Source organism: Haliotis rufescens, unplaced genomic scaffold, assembly GCF_023055435.1.
Source record: "Haliotis rufescens isolate VD_foot unplaced genomic scaffold, xgHalRufe1.0.p SCAF_5, whole genome shotgun sequence".
NCBI classification, from domain to species: domain Eukaryota; kingdom Metazoa; phylum Mollusca; class Gastropoda; order Lepetellida; family Haliotidae; genus Haliotis; species Haliotis rufescens.
The window spans coordinates 56,148,044-56,170,129 of record NW_025964223.1 but is presented as its reverse complement, the minus strand read 5'-3'; the positions used below and the strand labels follow the sequence as shown (position 1 = coordinate 56,170,129).

At 42.6% G+C, this 22,086-nt stretch overlaps 2 protein-coding genes across 2 annotated transcripts; one reads left to right on the top strand and one right to left on the bottom strand.

Moving 5' to 3' along the window:
* Positions 1 to 48: 48 nt before the first annotated feature.
* LOC124127132 lies at positions 49 to 9,235 on the bottom strand. Its single transcript, XM_046490589.2, has 9 exons — positions 9,077 to 9,235; positions 8,923 to 8,989; positions 8,021 to 8,107; positions 6,972 to 7,073; positions 5,112 to 5,301; positions 3,699 to 3,812; positions 2,358 to 2,521; positions 964 to 1,110; positions 49 to 268 (listed from the first exon to the last, which is right to left on the bottom strand). The coding sequence occupies exons 1-9, from the start codon at positions 9,136 to 9,138 to the stop codon at positions 119 to 121; spliced, it is 1,083 nt and encodes a 360-aa protein (XP_046346545.1). The 5' UTR covers positions 9,139 to 9,235; the 3' UTR covers positions 49 to 118.
* Positions 9,236 to 11,703: 2,468 nt separating this feature from the next.
* On the top strand, positions 11,704 to 19,530 carry LOC124125424. Its single transcript, XM_046488737.2, has 9 exons — positions 11,704 to 11,891; positions 12,122 to 12,188; positions 12,353 to 12,439; positions 13,959 to 14,060; positions 14,563 to 14,752; positions 15,291 to 15,407; positions 15,959 to 16,123; positions 16,999 to 17,153; positions 19,323 to 19,530. The coding sequence occupies exons 1-9, from the start codon at positions 11,773 to 11,775 to the stop codon at positions 19,467 to 19,469; spliced, it is 1,149 nt and encodes a 382-aa protein (XP_046344693.2). The 5' UTR covers positions 11,704 to 11,772; the 3' UTR covers positions 19,470 to 19,530.
* Positions 19,531 to 22,086: the final 2,556 nt, after the last annotated feature.

The following is a 22,086-nucleotide window of genomic DNA, read 5'->3' as shown; positions in this document are numbered from 1 at the left end:
CAGTCAATATAAGGAGAAACATGTGATTAAAGAGATGAAAAACCAACACAAGATTCAAATTTTATTCCAAATATTTTTGTTAATCTCTCCAAGACAGATACAAGTAATATTGTGAACGCTAGCATCCGTACAGCTCCACGCGCATGCCTGGGTGTGTCCCCACCCCGGTGTGCCAGCTGAGGGGGACGAAGCGGACAAAACGTGCCAGGAATGGGGGATCGAACGTCTTCAGCTGTTCAATCATGTAGGATGCGCTGCCGCGAAATATCTGAAAATAAAGAAAATGGTAATAAACTTTAACTTAATAGTCGATTTGAGCGGAGTATTTTACCGTTAATAGAAATTAAGTTAATTAATTAGATATGGAGCAACAAATATTAAAGGATCACTGCTTCCGCCAGATTGTGCTGTGTCGTGTGTTAGTTACGTGAACGAGTGAAACTAGTGAAACTAGTGAATCCCGTTTCAACATTGATTGCTCCCAGCCCTGACCGAGATGACACGTGGTATTGGGGTAGAGAGGGTTAAATCCTCCACTGACTGGCTGAATATTTTCTAATACAGATAGGTGCCGTTCGTATTCAATATATTACATTTTGTTAGAATTCCGTACAGTCAATTGTCCAAAAAATATTTTAGTGAGCGCGTGTTCCACGCCGCTGTTAGCATCATAACAACTTTTAACCGTCGGAATAGTTAAGCCGGAACCAGACCTACCAGTGGAGAATACCTGGGAAATGATGTATGTGGTCTGAAAACGATCCGTAATAAGTATGTGACCTAACCATTATGATCGCCGGATCCATACTTAAGACGCCATTAATAATAAGAATAGGGGCTCGAATTCCTGTACACGTAACGGAGTAGGATGACAAATGCAGTGAGTGCGTGCCCCTCAACTGCGGGAGTAGTCGTGTTGTTTTTCATTAGTCACTGAAGCATTACTCCCCCGTTGATGCCTACCTCAGTCTTCTTAGTGACTGCGTCGAGGACGTCGGTGAAGGTGTTGCCGTCAGTGCTGTACTGGACCGTGAACTGGCTGATCATGTAGTTGGTGCTGACGCCCTGAACAGCCATCCTGTTCAATTTCATCTCCGTGTTCAGATCAACCTGTCAGACACAAATTAAATGATCGATAAACCAGATATAAATCAAGAGTTCGATATACCAGACATACATCATGAGATCGATATATCAGATATACATCAAGAGATCGATATACCAGACATACACCAAGAGATCGATATACCAGACATACACCAGGAGATCGATATACCAGACAAATCAAGAGATCGATATACTAGACATACATCAGGAGATCGATATACCAGACATAAATCAAGAGATCGATATACCAGACATACATCAGGAGATCGATATACCAGACATAAATCAAGAGATCGATATACCAGACATACATCAGGAGATCGATATACCAGACATAAATCAAGAGATCGATATACTAGACATACATCAGGAGATCGATATACTAGACATAAATCAAGAGATCGATATACTAGACATACATCAGGAGATCGATATACTAGACATACATCAGGAGATCGATATACCAGACATAAATCAAGAGATCGATATACCAGACACAAATCAAGATGAAGATGTACAAGAAACAATTGGTATACCGGACACAATTAAAGAGATCGATGCCAGAAACAAGTAAAGTTATTGATATACCAGACACAAACCAAGAGATATACTAGTATATACCGACATAAACAAAGAATCCGATATCCCAATCGCCAGCAACAGATCGTCACAAATCAAGCATTAAGGGATCGACCTACCGAACACATCTCATTTTTGTAAATGCTGCTATTCTGTGGAATCGGGGTCTGATTGTGTGTCATCAACCACTGGTTTACTTAGCCCACACTCCGTTATTTACAGGTTGCCGTGATGGAGCTTAGACGTGCCAGAAACTTTGCTCGTGAGTTCGCATCCCGGTTCGCTTCTTTTATGTTTCAAGGTTATCAGTTCCATTCCGTGCTCGTGGGCTTCACCAAAGCGGTGAACGTCTAGGACTTGCATCACTTCCGGCTTTTCTCACATTAAGCTAACACGCAGCGATATAACTAGAATACTGTTCAAAACTCGCTCACTCATATAAATATAGTACACTTCGTTTATAGCGAACACGCTCATAACGAACTGACGGATATGACGTATACAAAGTATGTGTAAACATCTATTCAACCCCAATGAATATTGATAATATAAACTTGATTAACATCGGACACCAACAGCCCCCCCCCCCCCCCCCCCCCCCCCCCCAACACACACACACACACACACACCAACACCAATTGCCCCATGTTACAGATGAATCACAGAATCACCTGCAGCCAGGACCCAAGACCCTGCCCCACCCAGCCAACGCCCACGGGTGCGTATAGTCGTCCATCGGATGCCTTGGAACCGTTAAAGCTGTAATGTGCCGTGATCTGTGCGTCCGGGACCACCTTGTTCTTGACGCCAACACCCAGAGGGTTCACGGAACATACTGGAACAAGAACAGATCTACACTCGAAGTAGTTCCTATTTCCAAGATGACATTAATAAATGACATAATCTGATAAAATAATTCAAAACATACTGGATTTGCTTTGCTTGTTTTTAACGGTTATTTGAGACATTGACACATGTCATAATGACGGTATGTAGACTGGTCCAAAGCAGATTAAAATCCTTTTACAGTACGTGGTCTAGTGGTAGAGCGTCCGCCCGGAGAGCGGAAGGTTCGGGGTTCGATCCCCGGCCGCGTCATACCAAAAGACGTTAAAAGATGGTACTTGTTGTCACCCTGTCTGGCGCTCGGCATTACGGGGTTAAAACAAAGACTGGTCGGCTTGGAGTCAGTATACTGTGTCTGAGTGGGGTATTCATGTTAAACTGCGGCATGGTATCTCAGTGGGCTAGCACTATAAATCGGCATCAGCCCGGACTAGTACAAACAGCCACACACACACACGTTCATGCACGTCGCTATATAAGTGCAATAATCTTTGACGTTAAACCCCATTTCACCTCACCTCACCTTTTACAGTTAAACCCCGTTCTAGAAGTTATATAGTTCCATGTGTGAAACTAACACATTGTTTCTGTAAAATTAGAGTGACTATTAGCTACTGTATTGACAAGATAGGCATTTAGGTGGTAGATGTCAGAGGCACAAGATATTTTGATTGCATCTTATGTCGTCATCATGCACAACGTGTCGAGCCTACTATTGTGACACCAGTGTCACTGGATACATCATAGGCCACCGACATGCTTGCTCTCCAGCAGACCGCCTCCGTGGTCAAGTGGTAGAACGTCCGCACGGGGAGCAGAAGCTCCGGGGTTCGATCCCCGGCCCCGTCATACCAAAAGACGTTAAAACATGGTACCTGTTGTTACCCTGCCTTGCGCTCGGCGTTAAGGGTCTAAGACAAGGACTGGGCGGCTCGGAGTCGGTATACTGTGTCTGAGTGGGGTATTCATGTTAATCGCACTATAATATCGGTATTAGTACGGACTGGTACAAGCAGCTACACACACACACGCGCGCCGCTATATGTTCTGTATAAGAAGGTACATTTGGACTCCCAGAGTCCGGACTCCCACCTTCGGTTCTTCCATCTATACCGGAACTACTCGTAATTTATTCGGCTTTCAGGGTAAAGAAGAGTTCCACCTACAGACGTTGCAGGTCCTCCCCCCGTACAGGGGCAGACAGTCGCAGCGGAAGCCCCCGGGGACGTCGACACACGAACCCCCGTGCATGCAGGGTTTGGAGGAACACAGTTCTCGCTCTACAACAGCAGATAACGGTCAGCGGTTATTACATATTTTCTGCATTTTTCAAAAAATTCAATCACAACATTGTTCAAATATCAGTCCATTTAGTTCACATGAGGTTGGACATTGTTTGGCGTTTTCTTTCAGAGAAATACTGTAAATCTTGAATTTAACGCGAGCGTGAATTAAATGCGAAGAATGCGAGAGGTCTATGCTCGCATTAATTAAGTAAAATGCAGTGAATGAGAAAAAAACAGAACCTTCTGCCACACACAACCAAACACACAACTCTCCACCTTCCCTAAAAAATAATGACAGATCACTGGCTTCAGTTCATTACAAATTGTTTTCACAAGTCTGACGATACAGGAACCAGTATTTTGGTAGGTTTCACGTGAAATTAGTTGAGCCAAATATGCATCTGGTTTGTTTACACTTAATCATCCAATTCCTTAATGAAATTATACGAATCAATACAGAAGACACAAACACATACCCATGTGTGTGTGTGAGTATGGTTTTACGCCGCTTTTAGCAATATTCCAGCAATATCACGGCGGGGGACACCAGAAATGGGCTTCACACATTGTACCCATGTCGGGAATCGAACCCGGGTCTTCGGCGTGACGAGCGAACGCTTTAACCACTGGGCTACCCGACCGCCCCCATACCCATGTAAATCTTAAGAAACATGCATTCAGTGAGTGAGTGACTTGGGTTTAACGCCGCTTTTAACAGTATTCCACTTATATAACGGCGTGTCAGCTTAATGTGGGAGGAAAGTCCGAAGTGATGCAGGTCTCAGACGTTTACCACTTGGGTGAAACCCACGAGCACGGGTATGGTACTGACAAACCTAGAAACATAATCGGGGCGAACGGGATTCGAACCCACAATCATAGGTTTCTGGCGTGCCCAAGGGACGCAACCCTGCGCAGCGAATCGCGGCGCGTTAGACGACTGGGCCACCCGTGCCCCCATGCATTCAGAGATTCGTGTGTAGGAGCATCATGTTTAACCGTAAACTGTCGGGCAGAAGAAAGTATACACTCGAAAATTGGATTAATTTTAAAACAAAAATGTATATACGTTATCAAAACATTACTTGGCAGAAAGAAGGCGCCGAAACATTGAAAACTTGAAGCCTAAAACATAACTGTTATACCAGTACCACATACGTCACCATCGAATAATAATGTCTTGTTTCTTTCATTTTTTAGCCATCGTCAAACATTGGTGTATACTTTTACAGAAGTGAAGGATGGATTCAGCTGCTAACCAATACATGTGTCATGAAGACGCAGATGACGTACCTCTGATGTCGATGGAGAAGGTTCCGTCGGCATACTTGCCGTCTTTGTCGGTGACACGGATGCTGAAGCTGTATGTAGCGTCGTAGTTTGGCGCTATGCCGCTGATGACGCCGGTTTTGTTGTTGAGGATGATGCCAGGGGGGAACCGACCCGATATCAACGCGTACTGTAACGCTCCGCCCTCGGGGTCCTTGAGTACAGAAATCCGTATACAGTGAGACCCGTTAATCCGGACCCCGTTAACCCAGACAATTACGTTCAAGAACGTTTACATATGCACGAAGTGACATTTAAGAATTGACTTCAACTTGTTATGCGTTTATGGGGGTATAAACGTCAAATCCGCGTGAGCAACCCTTTCTAAGTTTATAACTCCCTAAACGGATTTTTTTATTGACATCAATTATTATATATATACACAAAAATAATAACACAGACTGCTTATTTTATCATTAACACAATAACAATAACTGCTGACAATAACACTACATCAGTGACATTCAGTGCAACGTGACTCCAGCCCCGCCCATTCTGTTATGAGCCTATCAGGAAACAGTAGTCCAAATAGTGGGTGTGGCCTAAATGTTTTACGGTTTGTGGAAACATAAACGCAAAAGTATTTGCTTGGTTTGCCGATTAAACGCCACGGATTCACTTGCAATTTATTAATCTGTAACCATAAATCGTTAAGCTACGGGATACGCTACCGTCTGGTTTAACGGGGTTCCACTATATTTATGTATAATCATTTAGACTATATTTAAAATGAGATTTCAATGAATGTTGACACCGTCGGGATTTCGGGTTAAAGAATAGGCCCGCGGCAGCCTATACTACCCATAAGAGGCGACTAAATCGGATGGGGTGGTCAGGCGCGGTGACTTGGCTGATCCGTCTGTTTGTTTGTTTGTTTGTTGTTTAACGCCGCACTGAGCAATATTCCAGCTATATGACGGTGGTTGTAAATAATCGTTCTTATATGGACCAGACAAACCAGTGATTGAAAGCACGAGCGGCGATTAGCGCAATCGGGGTACGATGACACCAGGTTCTCTTCAGCCGACTCTTACATGGATTCTGTACCTAATTCACCGCCTCCGTGGTGTAGTGGTAGAGCGTCCGCACGGAGAGCATCTTCCCGAGGCAAGGGCATTAACTGACTATTAAAGTGGAAACTGGATTTTTATAGTCAGTTAACTCCCTTGCCACGGGAAGATGCCCGGAGAGCGGAAGGTCTGGGGTTCGATCCCCGGCCATATCAAACCAAAAGACGGAATTAAGGGGATGAAACAAGGACTTGGTGCTCGGAGTCAGTTTAATCTGTCTTAGTGGGGTATTCAAGTTAAACTGGGGCATGGTATCTCAGTGGGCAAGCCATATAAAATCGGCACACACACACACACACACACACACACACGCACGCACGCACGCACACACACACATAAACACACACACACACACATGCACACACGTCGCTATATAAGACTTTAGTGCAATAATCATGGAAGCGACGCTGAACCCCATTTCACCTCACCTCACCTGTATCTTTTTACCAGAACGTTGAGCAGTTGAAGTGGATAATCATTATGATACTTACCATAATATACCCAGTCTGTGTGCCTACCTATACCTTAGTGTAACCCCCACGAGGATTCCGGGTTCAGCACAGGTTTCTCCCCAGCAACCTATGCTTGTCATAAGGGGCGACTAAATCGATTGGGTGGTCAGCGTGTCATCATACCCAGATGGCGTCGATCGATGCTCATATTATCACTCACTGGCTTGTCTGGTTTCATCTCGATTAATTCAGGAGATATATCTTGAATTTAGTCTCCTAATTTGAGTGAGTAACATACTCACCTTGGCGTAGACGGCGACGGAGAGGTTCTTCCCTGCATCGAACGTGCCGAGAGAGTCATGCACCGTTTGTTTGGTCCACACAGGGGGGAGGCTGTTCACCATCTGCATCATGTACAATAACACGGATGAAGCCAATCATGCCCCAGCATCATATAGTCTTTAAGAACTGCTATAATTTACATACCACCTTAAATTGAAAAATAGTTTTCAAATATAATATATATATTAACCTCTTTTCAGTAATATTTATGGATTTGTTTCTGATTTCTAAAGTCAATTCAAAGCAGTATTGACAAATGTTATTCTATGGAATACGGTAAGGGACATTCTCGCGTAATGTCGAACCCACAATCATAGGTTTCTGGCGTGCCCAAGGGACGCAAATCTGCACCTCGCGACGTTGCAACTTATTATATATGCCAAAAGTGCGAGAATGAGAAAACACGAGATATGGACCATATTCCAAAGAGCAATCTGACAACTAAGACCGTCGAAAGTCAATGCTAAAGCATAGGAGTTGCATTTGTCTTAGTACTAAGTTAGCTTTGTTGAACTTACCCCAGATGATACTGCCGCCGATTATCGGTGCAACACTTAAGTCAACGTTATGAAAATGCTGCAAATTTTAACTCATTAACAGCAACAAATTACATACATATATATGCGTTCCAAAGAGGCAGGGGTATTTAAAGCATCCAGCCTGAATATGCAAGTACGATGAACACAAAATATAACATGCTTCGGGTTCGAACCTGAACATCACCTTAAAAGACAGACACAAAAACGTTTTCTGCCTTCCCCTCTTATTTTGGCGGTCGGGTAGCCTGGTGGTTAAAGCGTTCGCTCGTCACGCCGAAGACCCGGGTTCGATTCCCGACATGGGTACAATGTGTGAAGCCCATTTCTGATGTCCCCCGCGGTGATATTGCTGGAATATTGCTAAAAGCGGCGTAAAACCATACTCACTCACTCACTCTGAGTGTTATGTAACATGGATTATATATCGATCAGATTCTAGACACTGTGTCCCAGTCAAGGATGTTACTGACAGCAATGATGTCTTCGATGTCGTAGCCGTTGATGTATAATGTTCCATTTTTTCCGGGGTACAACAAGATATCGCCTCCAACGCCACCCTACAAACAATCAATGTAACTGATCATAACATAAATATATAATGAAGCCAAACACAACAAATGAGGGTCAAGTTGCTAAAGATCAATTATATTACCGTCTCTTGATCTACTAGCGCCTGATTAGGAACGTTCCATTCTATGTACAGTAAACTACGGATATAACGAACTCAAAGGGACCACTAATTGTAGTTCGTTATAACCGTAGTTCGTTATAAGCATGTATACAGCATATATACAACAAATGGCCGGGGCTAAAAAATAAGTTCGTTATATCCGTCAGTTCGTTATAAGCGTGTTCGTTATAAACGTAGTTTACCGTAATATGAACATAAAAACTCTATTTAAAAGAGTACCTAAGTGTCGTATGGTATCGACGTGTTGAAATTAATTATTTTTTCATTAAATACCTGATTGATGAAAATAAATCATCCTAAATGGCATATTGTTGATTGTTGTTTTACGCCGCTCTCAGCAATATTCCAGCTATATAGCGTCGGTCTGTAATTAATCGAGCCTGGACTATACAATCCAGTGATTGACATCATCAGCATCGATACACGCAATTGGGATACGATGACATGCATCAACCAAGACTGCAAGCCTGACCACCCGATACCGTTAGTCACCTCTTGGGACAAGCATAGTCGCCTTTTACGGCAAGTATGGGTTGCTGAAGGCCTATTCTACCCTGGATCTTCACATATTATATAATGGATTTTATCAGTTAATGTTTAACTGTTTTGTCAGTGTGTGAGTGAGTGAATGTTGTTGAACACTGCAGTCAGCAATTATCCATCACTATTACGGCGTATTACCTGGATGATGACGCTCCCTTTTGGCTCGGCTGTCACGTTCACATTTGGGTAGTTCACCTCTAAAAAACTGAAACATATGCACACATTTACAGATAAAATGGGCAACAAATATGAATTCACATTTCATGACATTATCATTATTTAATAACCTCACCTTCCATAAAGATTCACGACGGAGAGAGCCAAGGTCAACAAAACTAACAATTTTCCCTCCATTGCTGACTTGGTTGTCAAATCTTCTCACATGTTGAAGAGTCACAGCGAACTATTTCCTTACGCGGAACCATATCCGGTAGGAAGTCGTTTGTCACAAATTTTTAGATGGCGGAGGAATACACACACATATCTCTTCATCAGTGAAGTAATAGTGGCAAGCATGTATTACGTGACCTTTGTTTGATAAATAAGATAACGGTATATGTTACTCTGTACGTTTAACCAATCATATGCAAGTACACACGTCGCGTGGTCAGTGTGCGATCCTCTGTCGGAAGAAGTTAGCTTTTCCAAGAAAACTTCAAACGTTCATTCCGAGATAATGTCGGCATTTGTTATACACGTCTTGGTCTCCACACCCTGATAAGGATATTTCAAATTAAAACTCCCTCCTATCAATCCTTGTGGTATTTCAATTTGATCCGTTTGTTGATGATAACCTGACTATTTATTCTTGGAGTTGTAAAAACATAACGTAATAATTTATCGAGTGAATTCGGTCAAGTAAGAGAGGATGTATAGAAGTATATAATTATCATTAATCCTTTAGTGTGTGAGTTGGGTTTTTAACAGTAACGCCGCTTTTAACAGTATTCCAGTTATATCGCGGCGTGTCAGCTTAATGTGGGAGGAAAGCCTGAAGTGATGCAGGTCTTAGATGTTTATTACTTTGGTGAAACCCACGAGCACGTTTGGTGCTGACAAACCTAGAAACATAATCAGGGCGAACCCACAATCATAGGTTTGTGCCGTGCCCAAGGGACGCCACTCTGAACAGCAAATTGCGGTATCAATCCTTTAAAAAGATTACAAAATAAACATATTTCACTGCTTTCATGGTATTCACATTCTCGTTTTGTGGAACTAACTGGGGTGATATAAAGAGTATTCATTCATCTGTATAATATTTTTCAACATATTTATCTGATAATTGACGCATGTTTATGAACCCTTTTTTCTCCATTTACCAATACTAGTGACCCGATCTGTTATTTAAGAATAGATTCACATTACCGTTCTTTTGATAAAGATGGTGTTCGAGATTTAACGAGTGCTTTCGGTGGATCAGGTGTCGTTCTCGGAATTATAGCTCGTGACAAAGCACAGTTTAAGATAACTAACCATTAACCCATTTCACGGTTGTTTCTCAAACATAGAATCGAACTCGTGTGGTGTGTTTGACGTGTAATCACTCTGCCTTCTGGACTACAGTGAAACCCCCTAAAAGTCCCAAGCCGTAAATCCGTGATCCCCTTTTTTCCGGGCGATGATAGTTGTAACGATTGGAGCCAAAGCGATATTACGACGTGCAAGTGATTCGGGAAGCCGGGCAAATCATTGTCCGGTTTGACGGGGTTTCACTGTACACACACCCATTATCCATAATTTACCCCCGCCTCTGTAGTCTAGTGGATAGAGCGTCTGCCTGTAAAGAGGAAGGTCGGTGGTTCGATCCCCGGCCGCGTCATAAAAAGGACGTTACACAATGGTACTTGTTGTTACCCTGTCTGGCGTTCGGCTTCAAAGGGATAAAACAGGGCCTCGGGGTGAGTGTAATGTTCCTGAGGGGGTATCCATCAGAAGCCACGGCATGTATCTCAGTGGGCTAGCACAACCGGCATTCGTCCGGACTAGCACAAGCATCCACCTGCATGCACGTCGCTATAGAAGTGTAATGATCTTGACCGCGGCGTTAAACCAATTTCACCTCACGTCACCCCACCCTAATAAAAGTATCTTTGGGACAATATATGTTACACATTTGTATAGGTTACAGTCATTGTATAAATTCACTCCACAAAGTACTTCTGACGGTAGGGTAGCCAAGCGGCTCAAGTGTTTGCTCTTCCCGCCGAGTACAATGTTTGAAGCCAATTTCTGGGGCTTGTATCTTGTCTCATCACTGTTGGATAGTGGTTCATGAACACACGCACATGAAACAGTCTTTTGGTTTGGTTTGGTTTGTTGTTTAACGCCGCACTTAGCAATATCCCAGCTTTATGACGGCGGTCTGTAAATGATCGAGTCTGGACCAGACAATCCAGTGATTAAAATCATGAGCATCGATCCACGCAATTGGGATCAATGACATGCATCAACCAAGCCAGCGAGCCTGACCACCCGATCCCGTTAGTCGCCTTTTACGACAAGCATAGTCACCGTTTACGGCAAGCATGGGATGCTGAAGACCTATTCTACCCCGGAATCTTCACGGGGAGACAAGCATGGGTTGCTGAAGACCTATTCTACCCCGGAATCTTCACGGGTCACATGATACAGTCTGAATCGTACACTGGACGCTGATTTTTGCAGAGATTTCTCATGTTGATGGAGAGGACTGTGTTGCTTTTATTGACATTTGACGTATTTATTGACTAGTAGCAAAATGAAATCACAAATTAGCAATAAATGCAAGATGTATTCTGATATTCCTCAATGTAAGTATCGCGTGTATTAATATATGCTATGTTTAATTCAACGTGGTTGTAATAAAGTACAAGGCAATTTAATCTCTCCCCGGCTCTGCGTTCTTCCTTCTATGTAAGTGAGGTCTACCTGCTGAGTGCGTGGCCCTGACGAGGCGACATACCTGTGTCGGGGGGTAAGGCGACAACCCCACGAACGCTACAGGTAATGTCTCTCACCTGCATTAGTTCTGCTTCATGTCGATACAAGGCTGCAAATATGGCATCCATCTTCCTGCTAGCCGTTCTTTTACAGATTGGGTCTGTTCACAGTCAAGTAGATGGAGGGTAGGTATCATATAGTTTTACGTTGAAAATATAAATTATAAAAAAGTCCAGGTTCGAAGCAAAATTCATCAAGACTCACAAATTGTCTGCATTAAAATACGTTCTGTTCCGGCCTTGATATTATTGTTTGTGGAATGGTACTTTTCGATGATGTCTTCAAGTAATTGTAAATTCGTAATTTTGTTTATGTACTTTATGAAGCTGCAGTTTTAATGGTATTCTCCATTCAGCATCATGGAGATCCACTACCCAGACATAGTGCTGGAGACAGAGGGGGATGGTAACATCACGTTTGGGGTGAGTTTACTGAAATCATAACGGTATTAGATAACGGTTTTTACCGTTTTGCAGCACCAGCAGTTTCTGGGATGTCATGAAGTGTTTAAAGTTGGGTTTACCTATATTGGTGTTATAACTGTAGATTGGATGTGATGAGTTCGGACTGATTCCATCTGTTGCAGGCGGGTTCTGCTGGCAGCGTTTACCTCAGGCCTGGGATAGGGGGGACTGTGTTGTATCACGGCTTTGATCTCCTGTACTTCATCAAGGTGAGAGATCACAGAACACAAAACATGTACAGTAAACTACGGTTATAACGAACTCAAAGGGACCACTAAATTTAGTTCGTTATAACCGTAGTTCGTTATAACCGTAGTTCGTTATAAGCACATTTACAACATATATACAGCAAATGGACATGTATGTCATGTATAACGATTTACATTTAACACAGAACACATAACATATTACATATAACACATTGCATGTACCTATATATTTTATACCCAACCCATTACACGCAACATGTAAATAACACATTACAGGACATATATAACATTATTAACATATATTAACATTTCTCGTTAAAGAATTTAGCTTCCTGATTGGTCAGTTGCCGTCTGGTTAAAAAAAGTCGATTGGCTTGCCTGTGCGGATATCATGACGTCATAATGTTTGTTGTGACGTCAATTACTTGACACGTCACAGATGACCCTGTTCGCTTTTCGATCTACCATGCTGAAAGTCTGTTCTTGGTCACTTAATTGACTTGTCGCAAGCTCCGAAGTTCATACAGTTCGGCCCTCACTCTATGAAGGTTCATACTCCAATGAACTCACACAAAGTGAAAGTCAATTCTTATAATTTTTTTATATCACTATCGAAAGATGTCGGCCTAAATCTTTACACAATTTTATGAAGTGGTACATGCGACTTCCTGTTTAGCCTGACAGCCATACTACAACCACCTGTATCGCGGAATAAAATAGTTGCTAAAAAGAGGTGACATTGGCGTATATATGTGTTGTAGTTTGTTTAAAACAAATATATTCTACTAATATCATCATTGGATGAGAAAGGTGAGATTTGCCCCAGTTATGACCCTTTTTTTGTCAGCACCTTACCAGTGCTCGTGTGTGTCACCAAACGTGTTAAAGACCTGCGTCAATCTGCGTCCCATAATAAGGCTGACACGCCATGACGTATAACTGAAATAATATTCAAAGCGGCGTTAAGCGACATTGGCTGACAACTGGCAGAAATGTAGTTAGGTTAATAAAAGTTGTCAAATCTGAATGGAATTAATCATAAGGTGTTATATTGTGTCTGTTTTGCCTCTCCTCATTAAAAACAGGCGCAAGACCATGAACTGACGGTAAGGTAAGGAACGTCGCGTCCAAGATTATTGCACTTATATAGCGACATGCATGCACGTGTGTGTGTGTGTGTATGTGTGTGTGTGTGTGTGTGTGTTTGGCTGCTTGTACTAGTCCGGACTGATACCGATTTATAGTGCTAGCTCACTGAGATACCATGCCGCAGTTTAACATGAATGCCCCACTCAGACACAGTATACCGACCAGTCCTTGTTTTAGCCCCTTAATGCCGAGCGCCAGACATGGTAACAACAAGTACCATCTTTTAACATCTTTTGGTATGACGCGGCCGGGATCGAACCCAGGAACTTTCGCTCTCCGGGTGGACGCTCTACCACCAGACCACGGAGGCGGTTCCATGAACTACTAAAGTACTGTAGCATGACACTTGTATATTCTCTGTTGCTTGCAGATCATGAAGAGTTTCCCGCCAGTTTGGGGCACTCCGTCAGCTGTTGGTTTTTTCGGCAAATACAACGGCGGGGATTACGTCAACGTGACGCTGAACGCCCAGGTACCAGGTCATGACCTCATTAGTTTTAAGCTTTCGGTCTTTTTAAGAGAATTCAGTCTACAACAAAGCACAGTCATTCCTTCAAAATGATATTCATCAACAGTTAAATACAAATGCCTTCTGCTTCCCGTCAACATTGTCCTATTAGTTGATTAAACTGTCTCTTGGAATCCTTCCCCACATGGGTGCAATGTGTGAAGCCCATTTTTGGTGTCCCCTTCCGTGATATTGCTGAAATATTGCTAAAAGCGGCGTAAAATTATATTCACTCACTCACTCTTAGAGTCCTACTGTTGCTCTCCATCTCATATTCATTTGTATATCAGTCCTGGAATTAACGGTCAGAATAGGCGCCTCATGCTTGTAGCAGGGTCTGACTGACGAGGTCAAGGAAGATATAAGGTGTGACCAGGCCAATGTGTCGGCATGTGTTCATGCTATTGACCACCGTTTGCTTAGCTACCCAACCGCCCCTAATGATCAGTGATCAATATTTGTTTAGGACCCTGAAGGGGAACAATTGCTTTACACAATCGTGGCCGGTGACCTTCCCACTGGTATTGACCTTGACCCAACAGAAGGTGTCATCCGGGGCATCGCCCCCGACGAAAACGCATTTTACGTTGTCACCATACGGGCATCTGACAATCAACACAAGCATGCTGACGCTGTCTTCCGGTTTGAAACTAAAGGTATGTGTTACTGGCAAAAGTAAACACATGACGTAATTTGGAACAAGATTTATGTAATCATTGGTGATTGGTTCATATATATAAAGACCCATGAAAATCCAGGGTAGAATAGGTCTTCTACAACCCATGCTTGCCGTAAAAGGCGACTACGCTTGTCGTAAGAGGCGACTATTGGGATCGGGTGGTCAGTCTTGCTGACTTGGTTGATGCATGTCATCGTATCCCAATTGTGTGGATCGATGCTTATGATGTCAATCACTGGATTGTCTGGTCCAGACTCGATTATTTACAGACCGGCGACATATAGCTGGAATATTACTAAATGCGGCGTTAAACAACAAATAAACAAACAATCATATATACGTAACGTCAAAGCCAGATAATAACCAGTCTCGATTATCTGCCCAAACAGATTTCACTGAGCGTAAAAGGCAAAATAACGGTGAAAAGTATATCAATGGGTCACTGAAAATCAGTGATGACACCAGGTGTTCGCGAAAGGGGTAGGGTGTCCTAAACATCCCCATCCCTCCTTCAGATACCGACAGATGCAAGCTCCTTACACCGTGTCAGAACGGCGGAGATTGTGAGGACAGGAATGGCTTCTACAAGTGCATTTGTGTCGGGGTCTTTGGAGGCACAAACTGCGAGAGAAGTAAGCATAAATCACGTACACGTAGTCCAAGGGTCTTAATCCTATGACTACTCATCTAGACCTAATCTTCCAAGGAAGATAACAGTTACTAGATTACTAGATATATCTACAGCACGAAGACCGCAAACGATTTTTGTAAGAAGTTCTGGATGGATTGGGGTAAATAAAGAGTATGTTTTTTTGTAGTAGCCTCCTAATGATGTTAATTGTTTGATATTTTCCGTGATAATTAGTCCTCAGTTTTAATCCTCAAAAGGATTATCGAGTGAAACGGAATTTGTAAGAGTATTTGTGTGTTTTGATTTTCCATGAATAAAATTGAAAACACATCCCGAGAAAAAAAAGTGTATACTACTCAAAAGAAGTTAAAGAACACCCGATTTGTTTCTGTGACTATGGCTAATCTGTTATTACTGATGGGTATAGCAACACAATATTCTTATTGTAGGTATTCCTTAACTTGTTTTGTGTAGTATATATCTCGTCTTTGGCGTCGCCGCTCTCTATGAAGTGTAAGTGTAGTACATGATGTCGATTCGTGTTTCTCTCAGCATGTAATGAAACATCATTCGGGGTCGACGCCCATCACAAGGTGATCCCAGACGCACAGATGTCTGCGTACCGGAGTCATAACACCAGCTTGGCCTCTGATGGACGTCTGAACGGGAAGGGGTGGTGTGGGATGGATCAACGCTCCTGGCTGCAGGTGGATCTGGGTACGTGTTTCACTACTACTACTACTACTACTACTACTACTACTACTACTACTACTACTACTACAGCCAAAAGTTAAATCGTTCGCTCGTCAGGCCGAATACTACTACTACTACTGCTGCTGCTGCTACTACTCTGCTACCAAAACTATTACTACTACTACTACTACTTATATTACTGCCACGACTACTACTTTCACTACAACTATTGGAACGTTGTGGTAGCCTAGTGGTTAAATCGTTCGCTTGTCATGCCGAAGAAGGGTTCGATACTCAGTTCAACAAATGGTACTACTACTACTACTCCTACTACTACCACCACTTATACTACCACTACTACTACTACCACCACTTATACTACCACTACTACTACTATTACTACTACCACAACCACTACTACTACTACTACTACTACCATCACTGATACTACCACTACTACTATTACTACCACAACTTCAACTACTACTACTTCTATTACTACTACTACCAATGATACTACCACTACTACTACGACTACTACAACCTCCTGATTCGGGGTAGAATAGGTCTTCAGCAACTCATGCTTGCCGTAAAAGGCGACTATGCTTGTCGTAAGAGGCGAGTAACGGGATCGGGTGATCAGGCTCGCTGACTTGGTTGATGCATGTCATCGGTCCCAATTGCGTGGTTCGATGCTCATGATGTCAATCATTGGATTGTCTGGTCTAGACTCGATTATTTACAGACCGCCGTCATATAGCTGGAATATTGCGGCGTTAAACAACAAACTAACTAACTAACTAACTGCAGCCTCCATATTGAACTGGTTAATAAGTGTACAGTCCACTCACTAACCCACACACTGCTGCTGCTATAGCTCGTAACACTGTCATCCCAAGGTAAACCGAGGCTCGTGCACCGCGTGTTGATGGAGGGGATCACCACCAACCTCTACACCGGCCTCTATGAACTTCAGCACAGCGAGGACGGCCAAAGCTTCAACAACTACACCACGACTCCGTCAGCGAACTCAACAGCCACACCCGTCGTCCTGGTGAGTCGGAATACCTCACTAGATAACACTGATGAAAATACTAGCTGCAAAACCCTTACGATTCCACAATCATAACTTATTTTAGCTATACGATTCCAACTATTTCATTAGGTGAGGTGAGGTGAAATGGGGATTAACGTCGCGTCCAAGATTATTGCACTTATATAGCGACGTGCATGTACGTGTGTGTATTTGTGTGGCTGCTTGTACTAGCTTGGACTGATGCCGATTTATAGTGCTAGCTCACTGAGATACCATGCCTCAGTTTAACATGAATACCCCACTCAGACACAGTATACTGACTCCGAGCCGACCAGTCCTTGTTTTAGCCCCTTAATGCCGAGCGCCAGACAGAGTAACAACAAGTACCATCTTTTAACGTCTTTTGGTATGACGCGGTCGGGGATCGAACCCCGGACCTTCCGCTCTCCGGGCGGACGCTCTACCACTAGACCACGGAGGCGGTCCTATTTCATTGGCATACGTAGCATACGAATCACTGTCAGATAGTGAGGACACAAGTGGCACCCACAGGAACTCGATGATAGCGTGTATAACATAATATATTCGTATAGAAAAAAATCACACCCCTCTATATACATACATATAGAGGGGTGTGAATATATTATGTTTTACACGCTATCATCGAGTTCCTGTGGTGGCACCCTAACAAAGACTTTGGAACCCCACTGAACATTTCAATATGGTTTCACCTGTGTTCGAGTCCGTGGTCATCATTCCATGTGGCTGAATCAAGCACGAATTCGATAGTGCGTATGCCTTAATAACTGTATCATGAACCCGTAAAGATCCGGGGTGGAATAGGTCTTCAGCAACCCATGCTTGTCGTAAAAAGCGACTAACGGGATCAGGTGGTCGGACTCGCTGAATTGGTTGATACATGTCATCGGTCCCAATTGCGTGGATCGATGCTCATGATGTCAATCACTGAATTGTCTAGTCCAGACTCGATTATTTACAGACCGCCGTCACATAGCTGGAACATAGTGCGGCGTTGAACAACAAACAAACAATATGTCATGATAATGCGTCATATCGTTGGCCAAATTCAACATTATATGAGTTTTTGATATATAACAATTTCGGCGTTTTTACATTATAACAAGAAGGATATACGATGTTATCTGCGTTATAACAAGGACGACGTAGTGACCGAGGCGGGGACGGTTAGTACCATGAGTGAGTGAGTGAGTTGGGTTTCACGCCGATTTTAACAGTCTTCAGTTACAACACGGAGTGTCAGCTTAATGTGGGAGGAAAGCCCGAAGTGATGCAGGTCACAGACGTTTACCACTTCGGTGAAACCCACGAACACGTGTATGGTGCTGAAAAACCAAGAAACATACTTGGGCTACCTGGGATTCGAACCCACAATCATAGGTTTCTGGCGTGTCCAAGGGACGCAACTCTGCGAATCGCGGCGCCTTAGACGACTGGGCCACCCGTGCCCCAAGTAATACCATGAAGGATAGTGATGTTAATGATTTTGTAGCTGACTTGTGATTGTTGTGTTCCCTCTCCAGGACTTTAAACAGAAATGTCTTTAAGCAGGATATATGCGTTGAAAATTTAAGTTAAAATCTTGAAAAATTCAACTTAGGATCTTGAAATTTCAAGATCATTATTTTGAAATTTCAACTTTGTATTTATCTTGAAATTTCAACTTAGTATCTTGAAATGTCAACATAGCATTTTGAAATTTTAACTTTGTATCTTGAAATTGCAAGATAATAAGTTGAAATTCAAGTTATCTTAAGATTTAAGTTATCTTAAGATTTCAACTTATTATCTTGAAATTTCAACTTTGTGTCTTGAAATTTCCACAAAGCATCTTATAAATTTCAACTTAGTATCTTGAAATTTCAAGGACATTGGTTAGAAATTTCAACTTAGTATCTTGAAATTTCAAGGACATTGGTTAGAAATTTCAACTTAGTATCTTGAAATTTCAAGGACATTGGTTAGAAATTTCAACTTAGTATCTTGAAATTTCAAGAAAAACAAACAAACACAACAAAAGCTTCCGTAAATATAACCTCTACTTTTGAAAATAATATTCCATGTTTTTTATGTGAAATTATATAACATCATCTACTGAACTGAGAAAAAAACTCACCAACGACAAATTTCCCGTGAACTTTATTGCAGAAAATGGAAGGTAACAGTACAATCACCGATGCACTGTTACCGTCAGTGCTGACCACCCGCTATGTGCGCTTCCTGCCTCTCAGCTACGGCACCGGGTTCTATCCTTGCATGAGGGTCGACCTCTTCGGCTGCGACATCTTCAACTAACCATCACAAATACTATGTAATTCTGCACAGAGCTACATATTAAAGGTCGCCGTATACTCAATGGTCTTGTTTTTCTTCTTGTCAACAACGTATTAAACATGTTATTGCTGATACCTCTGACCTGTTACAAAGTTCGCCATAATGTCTTACGACAAAGGCGTAATTTTACGTGAGTGTGTGTTTGTTCGTTTGTTTGTTGTTTAACGCCACCCAGCAATATTCCAGCTATATGACGCCGGTCTTTAAATAATCGAGCCTAGACCAGACAATCCAGTGATTGACATCATGAGCATCGATCCACACAATTGGGATACGATGACATGCATCAACCAAGTTAGCGAGCCTGACCACCCGATCCCGTTAATCGCCTCTTACGACAAGCATAGTCGCCTTCTACGGCAAGCATGGGTTGCTGAAGACCTATTCTACCCTGGATCTTCACGGGTCCAGAGTGAGTGAGTGAGTGTAATAATGTTAATGCATAGAGTCCACACCCTGAAGCGTGCTCAAAACGCTTTATTACCCTGGTGATTGGATCGATGTGCCTTCGATTCTGATTCTCAGCTTCCACAAGCTGCCTCTTAGAAGGTGAACAGTCACAGTACCATTTCATCCTACCGGGTACCCATTCACTGCTGGGTGAACAGAGGCCTATTTCGAACATAGTCACTTGCCTTAGTAGAAACGTGCTCTTTAAACATGCTGCTCATCGATTAGATGTCAAAAAACAGCTGTCTAAGCGACTATTTTCAGCCCTGTTACGTTTTGATAAGGTTTGTAATTCTTTGGTACAATTCGATTTTTAAGTGTATGATTTCTTTTGCTTGCCAGTTTATCAGAAAAGAAGTGATTCATTGACTAGTGATTTCGCGAAACCTATGGTTCTGGGTTCGACTCCCTGTTCCCCTCTATTATGTTTCTGGGTTTGTCAGCACCACGTCCGGGCCCGTGGGTTTCACCGAAGTGGTAAACGTCTGACACCGGCATCCCTTCGGGCTTCCCCCACATTAAGCTGACACGCCGCGATATGACTGGGATACTGTTAAAAGCGTTAAACCAGACTCACTCATTTACTCTCATACCAGTTTCAAACTATTGCATATATTTAAATCGATATGTTTAAATAACTGGCATTTGCATTTGCATTTAGGTACATTTAACTTTGTGATATCTTCCACGGGTGGGGTTGTGTTGCTTAGCTATGCCAGGATCCGCGAAACTTTGGCCCGAATCCAAGATTCCCCGTAATTAGGATGATGATCAGTCTGCGTCATACAGTAAGGTGTCGACAAACAAGGAATATCAGTTGATTCTAACTGATCATCAAGGTTTAGAAGCCAAGGCATTCGATGAGAACATATATGTACTGCAGCGCGATTTTGGTCCATACTGAGATCTGGATTAGTGAGAGTGCGTTTTGGATCTTTGAATAAATGTTTCTGGAGTTCAAGTGTCAGTCTGCTACAGAGGATCGAGCAGTACACTCCAGGCATGTATTTACATACTCGGTATTACGATGTGAGGTAACCAGCTACTGAACACGACGCCCATCTAACAGCGACAAGGAGAGTAGATTACATTTGGAAAATAAGGGTCACGGATGGCCCAGTCGTCTGAGGCGACGCAATTCGCCGTGCAGAGTTGCGTTCCTAGTCCTACCGAAATCTTATGATCGTGGGTTCGAATCCCGGTTCGCCTGATTATGTTTTTAGGTTTGTCAGCACCGTGCCCGTGCTCGTGGGTTCACCGAAGTGGTAAATGTCTGAGACCTGCATCACTTCGGGCTTTCCTCCCACATTAAGCTGACACGCCCTGATATAACTGGAACGATGTTTAATGCCGTTCCACTAACTCATTCTGTCCGTATATAATACAAAATTCTTATTCAGACAAATTCACGTATTCTATATAGCACAGCCGATTAACTCTGGCAAGTGCTGAATTACAAGATCAATATTACCTCAGGTTTGTGAAAAGAAATCCTAGGAAAAGACGCTTTTAAAGAATAAAACCATAGAAGTTTGATAATATTGCTTTACATATATACTCAACGGCAAACTTTAAGGTTTCGTTTGAGGGTGGTGAGGTAGCCTAGTAGCTAAGCCGTTCGCCCATCACGCCGTAGACCCGGGTTCGATGGGTGCAATGTGTGAAGCCAATTTCTGGTGTCTCCAGTCGTGATCTTAGTGGAATATTGCTAAAAGCCGCGTAAAACTATACTCACTCACTCACTCACTCAAAGGTTCGTGTATACCACACTAAATCGCATGTCTTGTTTGTTTTTGTTTAACGCCCCATTCATGAATATTGCAGCTGTGTGATGGCGGCCTGTAATTAATCGATGTATGCATATATACTCTCACTGTTAAAATATATTCATATAAACACAACTTTAGATATAGAGAGATTTGTTAAGAAGAGCAAAAAAACTGTCTCTTTTTCTTGAATGTTTTTAAGTGTACAGGTGTTTAGTTGGGCTGTAGATCACACACTAGGTCTTAATGTAAACATATTCAAGCTTTCAAATGCAAATTAACAAAGAAATGTTTTTTATGTTGTTTGTGTTATTATTTCACGCGTTATGGAGAAATGCATTTTTTTATTTTCATCAGAGATG

Excerpts from the sequence above, each read along its gene's own strand:
- LOC124127132 (XM_046490589.2), bottom strand. The coding sequence starts at position 9,138 with ATGGAGGGAAAATTGTTAGTTTTGTTGACCTTGGCTCTCTCCGTCGTG. Across the intron at positions 2,522-3,698 it reads GGGGAGGACCTGCAACGTCT|TATGTTCCGTGAACCCTCTG; the intron begins GTAGGTGGAACT and ends TTCTTGTTCCAG. Across the intron at positions 269-963 it reads CAGTCACTAAGAAGACTGAG|ATATTTCGCGGCAGCGCATC; the intron begins GTAGGCATCAAC and ends CTTTATTTTCAG.
- LOC124125424 (XM_046488737.2), top strand. The coding sequence starts at position 11,773 with ATGTCTCTCACCTGCATTAGTTCTGCTTCATGTCGATACAAGGCTGCA. Across the intron at positions 12,189-12,352 it reads ATGGTAACATCACGTTTGGG|GCGGGTTCTGCTGGCAGCGT; the intron begins GTGAGTTTACTG and ends CATCTGTTGCAG. Across the intron at positions 14,061-14,562 it reads ACGTGACGCTGAACGCCCAG|GACCCTGAAGGGGAACAATT; the intron begins GTACCAGGTCAT and ends ATATTTGTTTAG.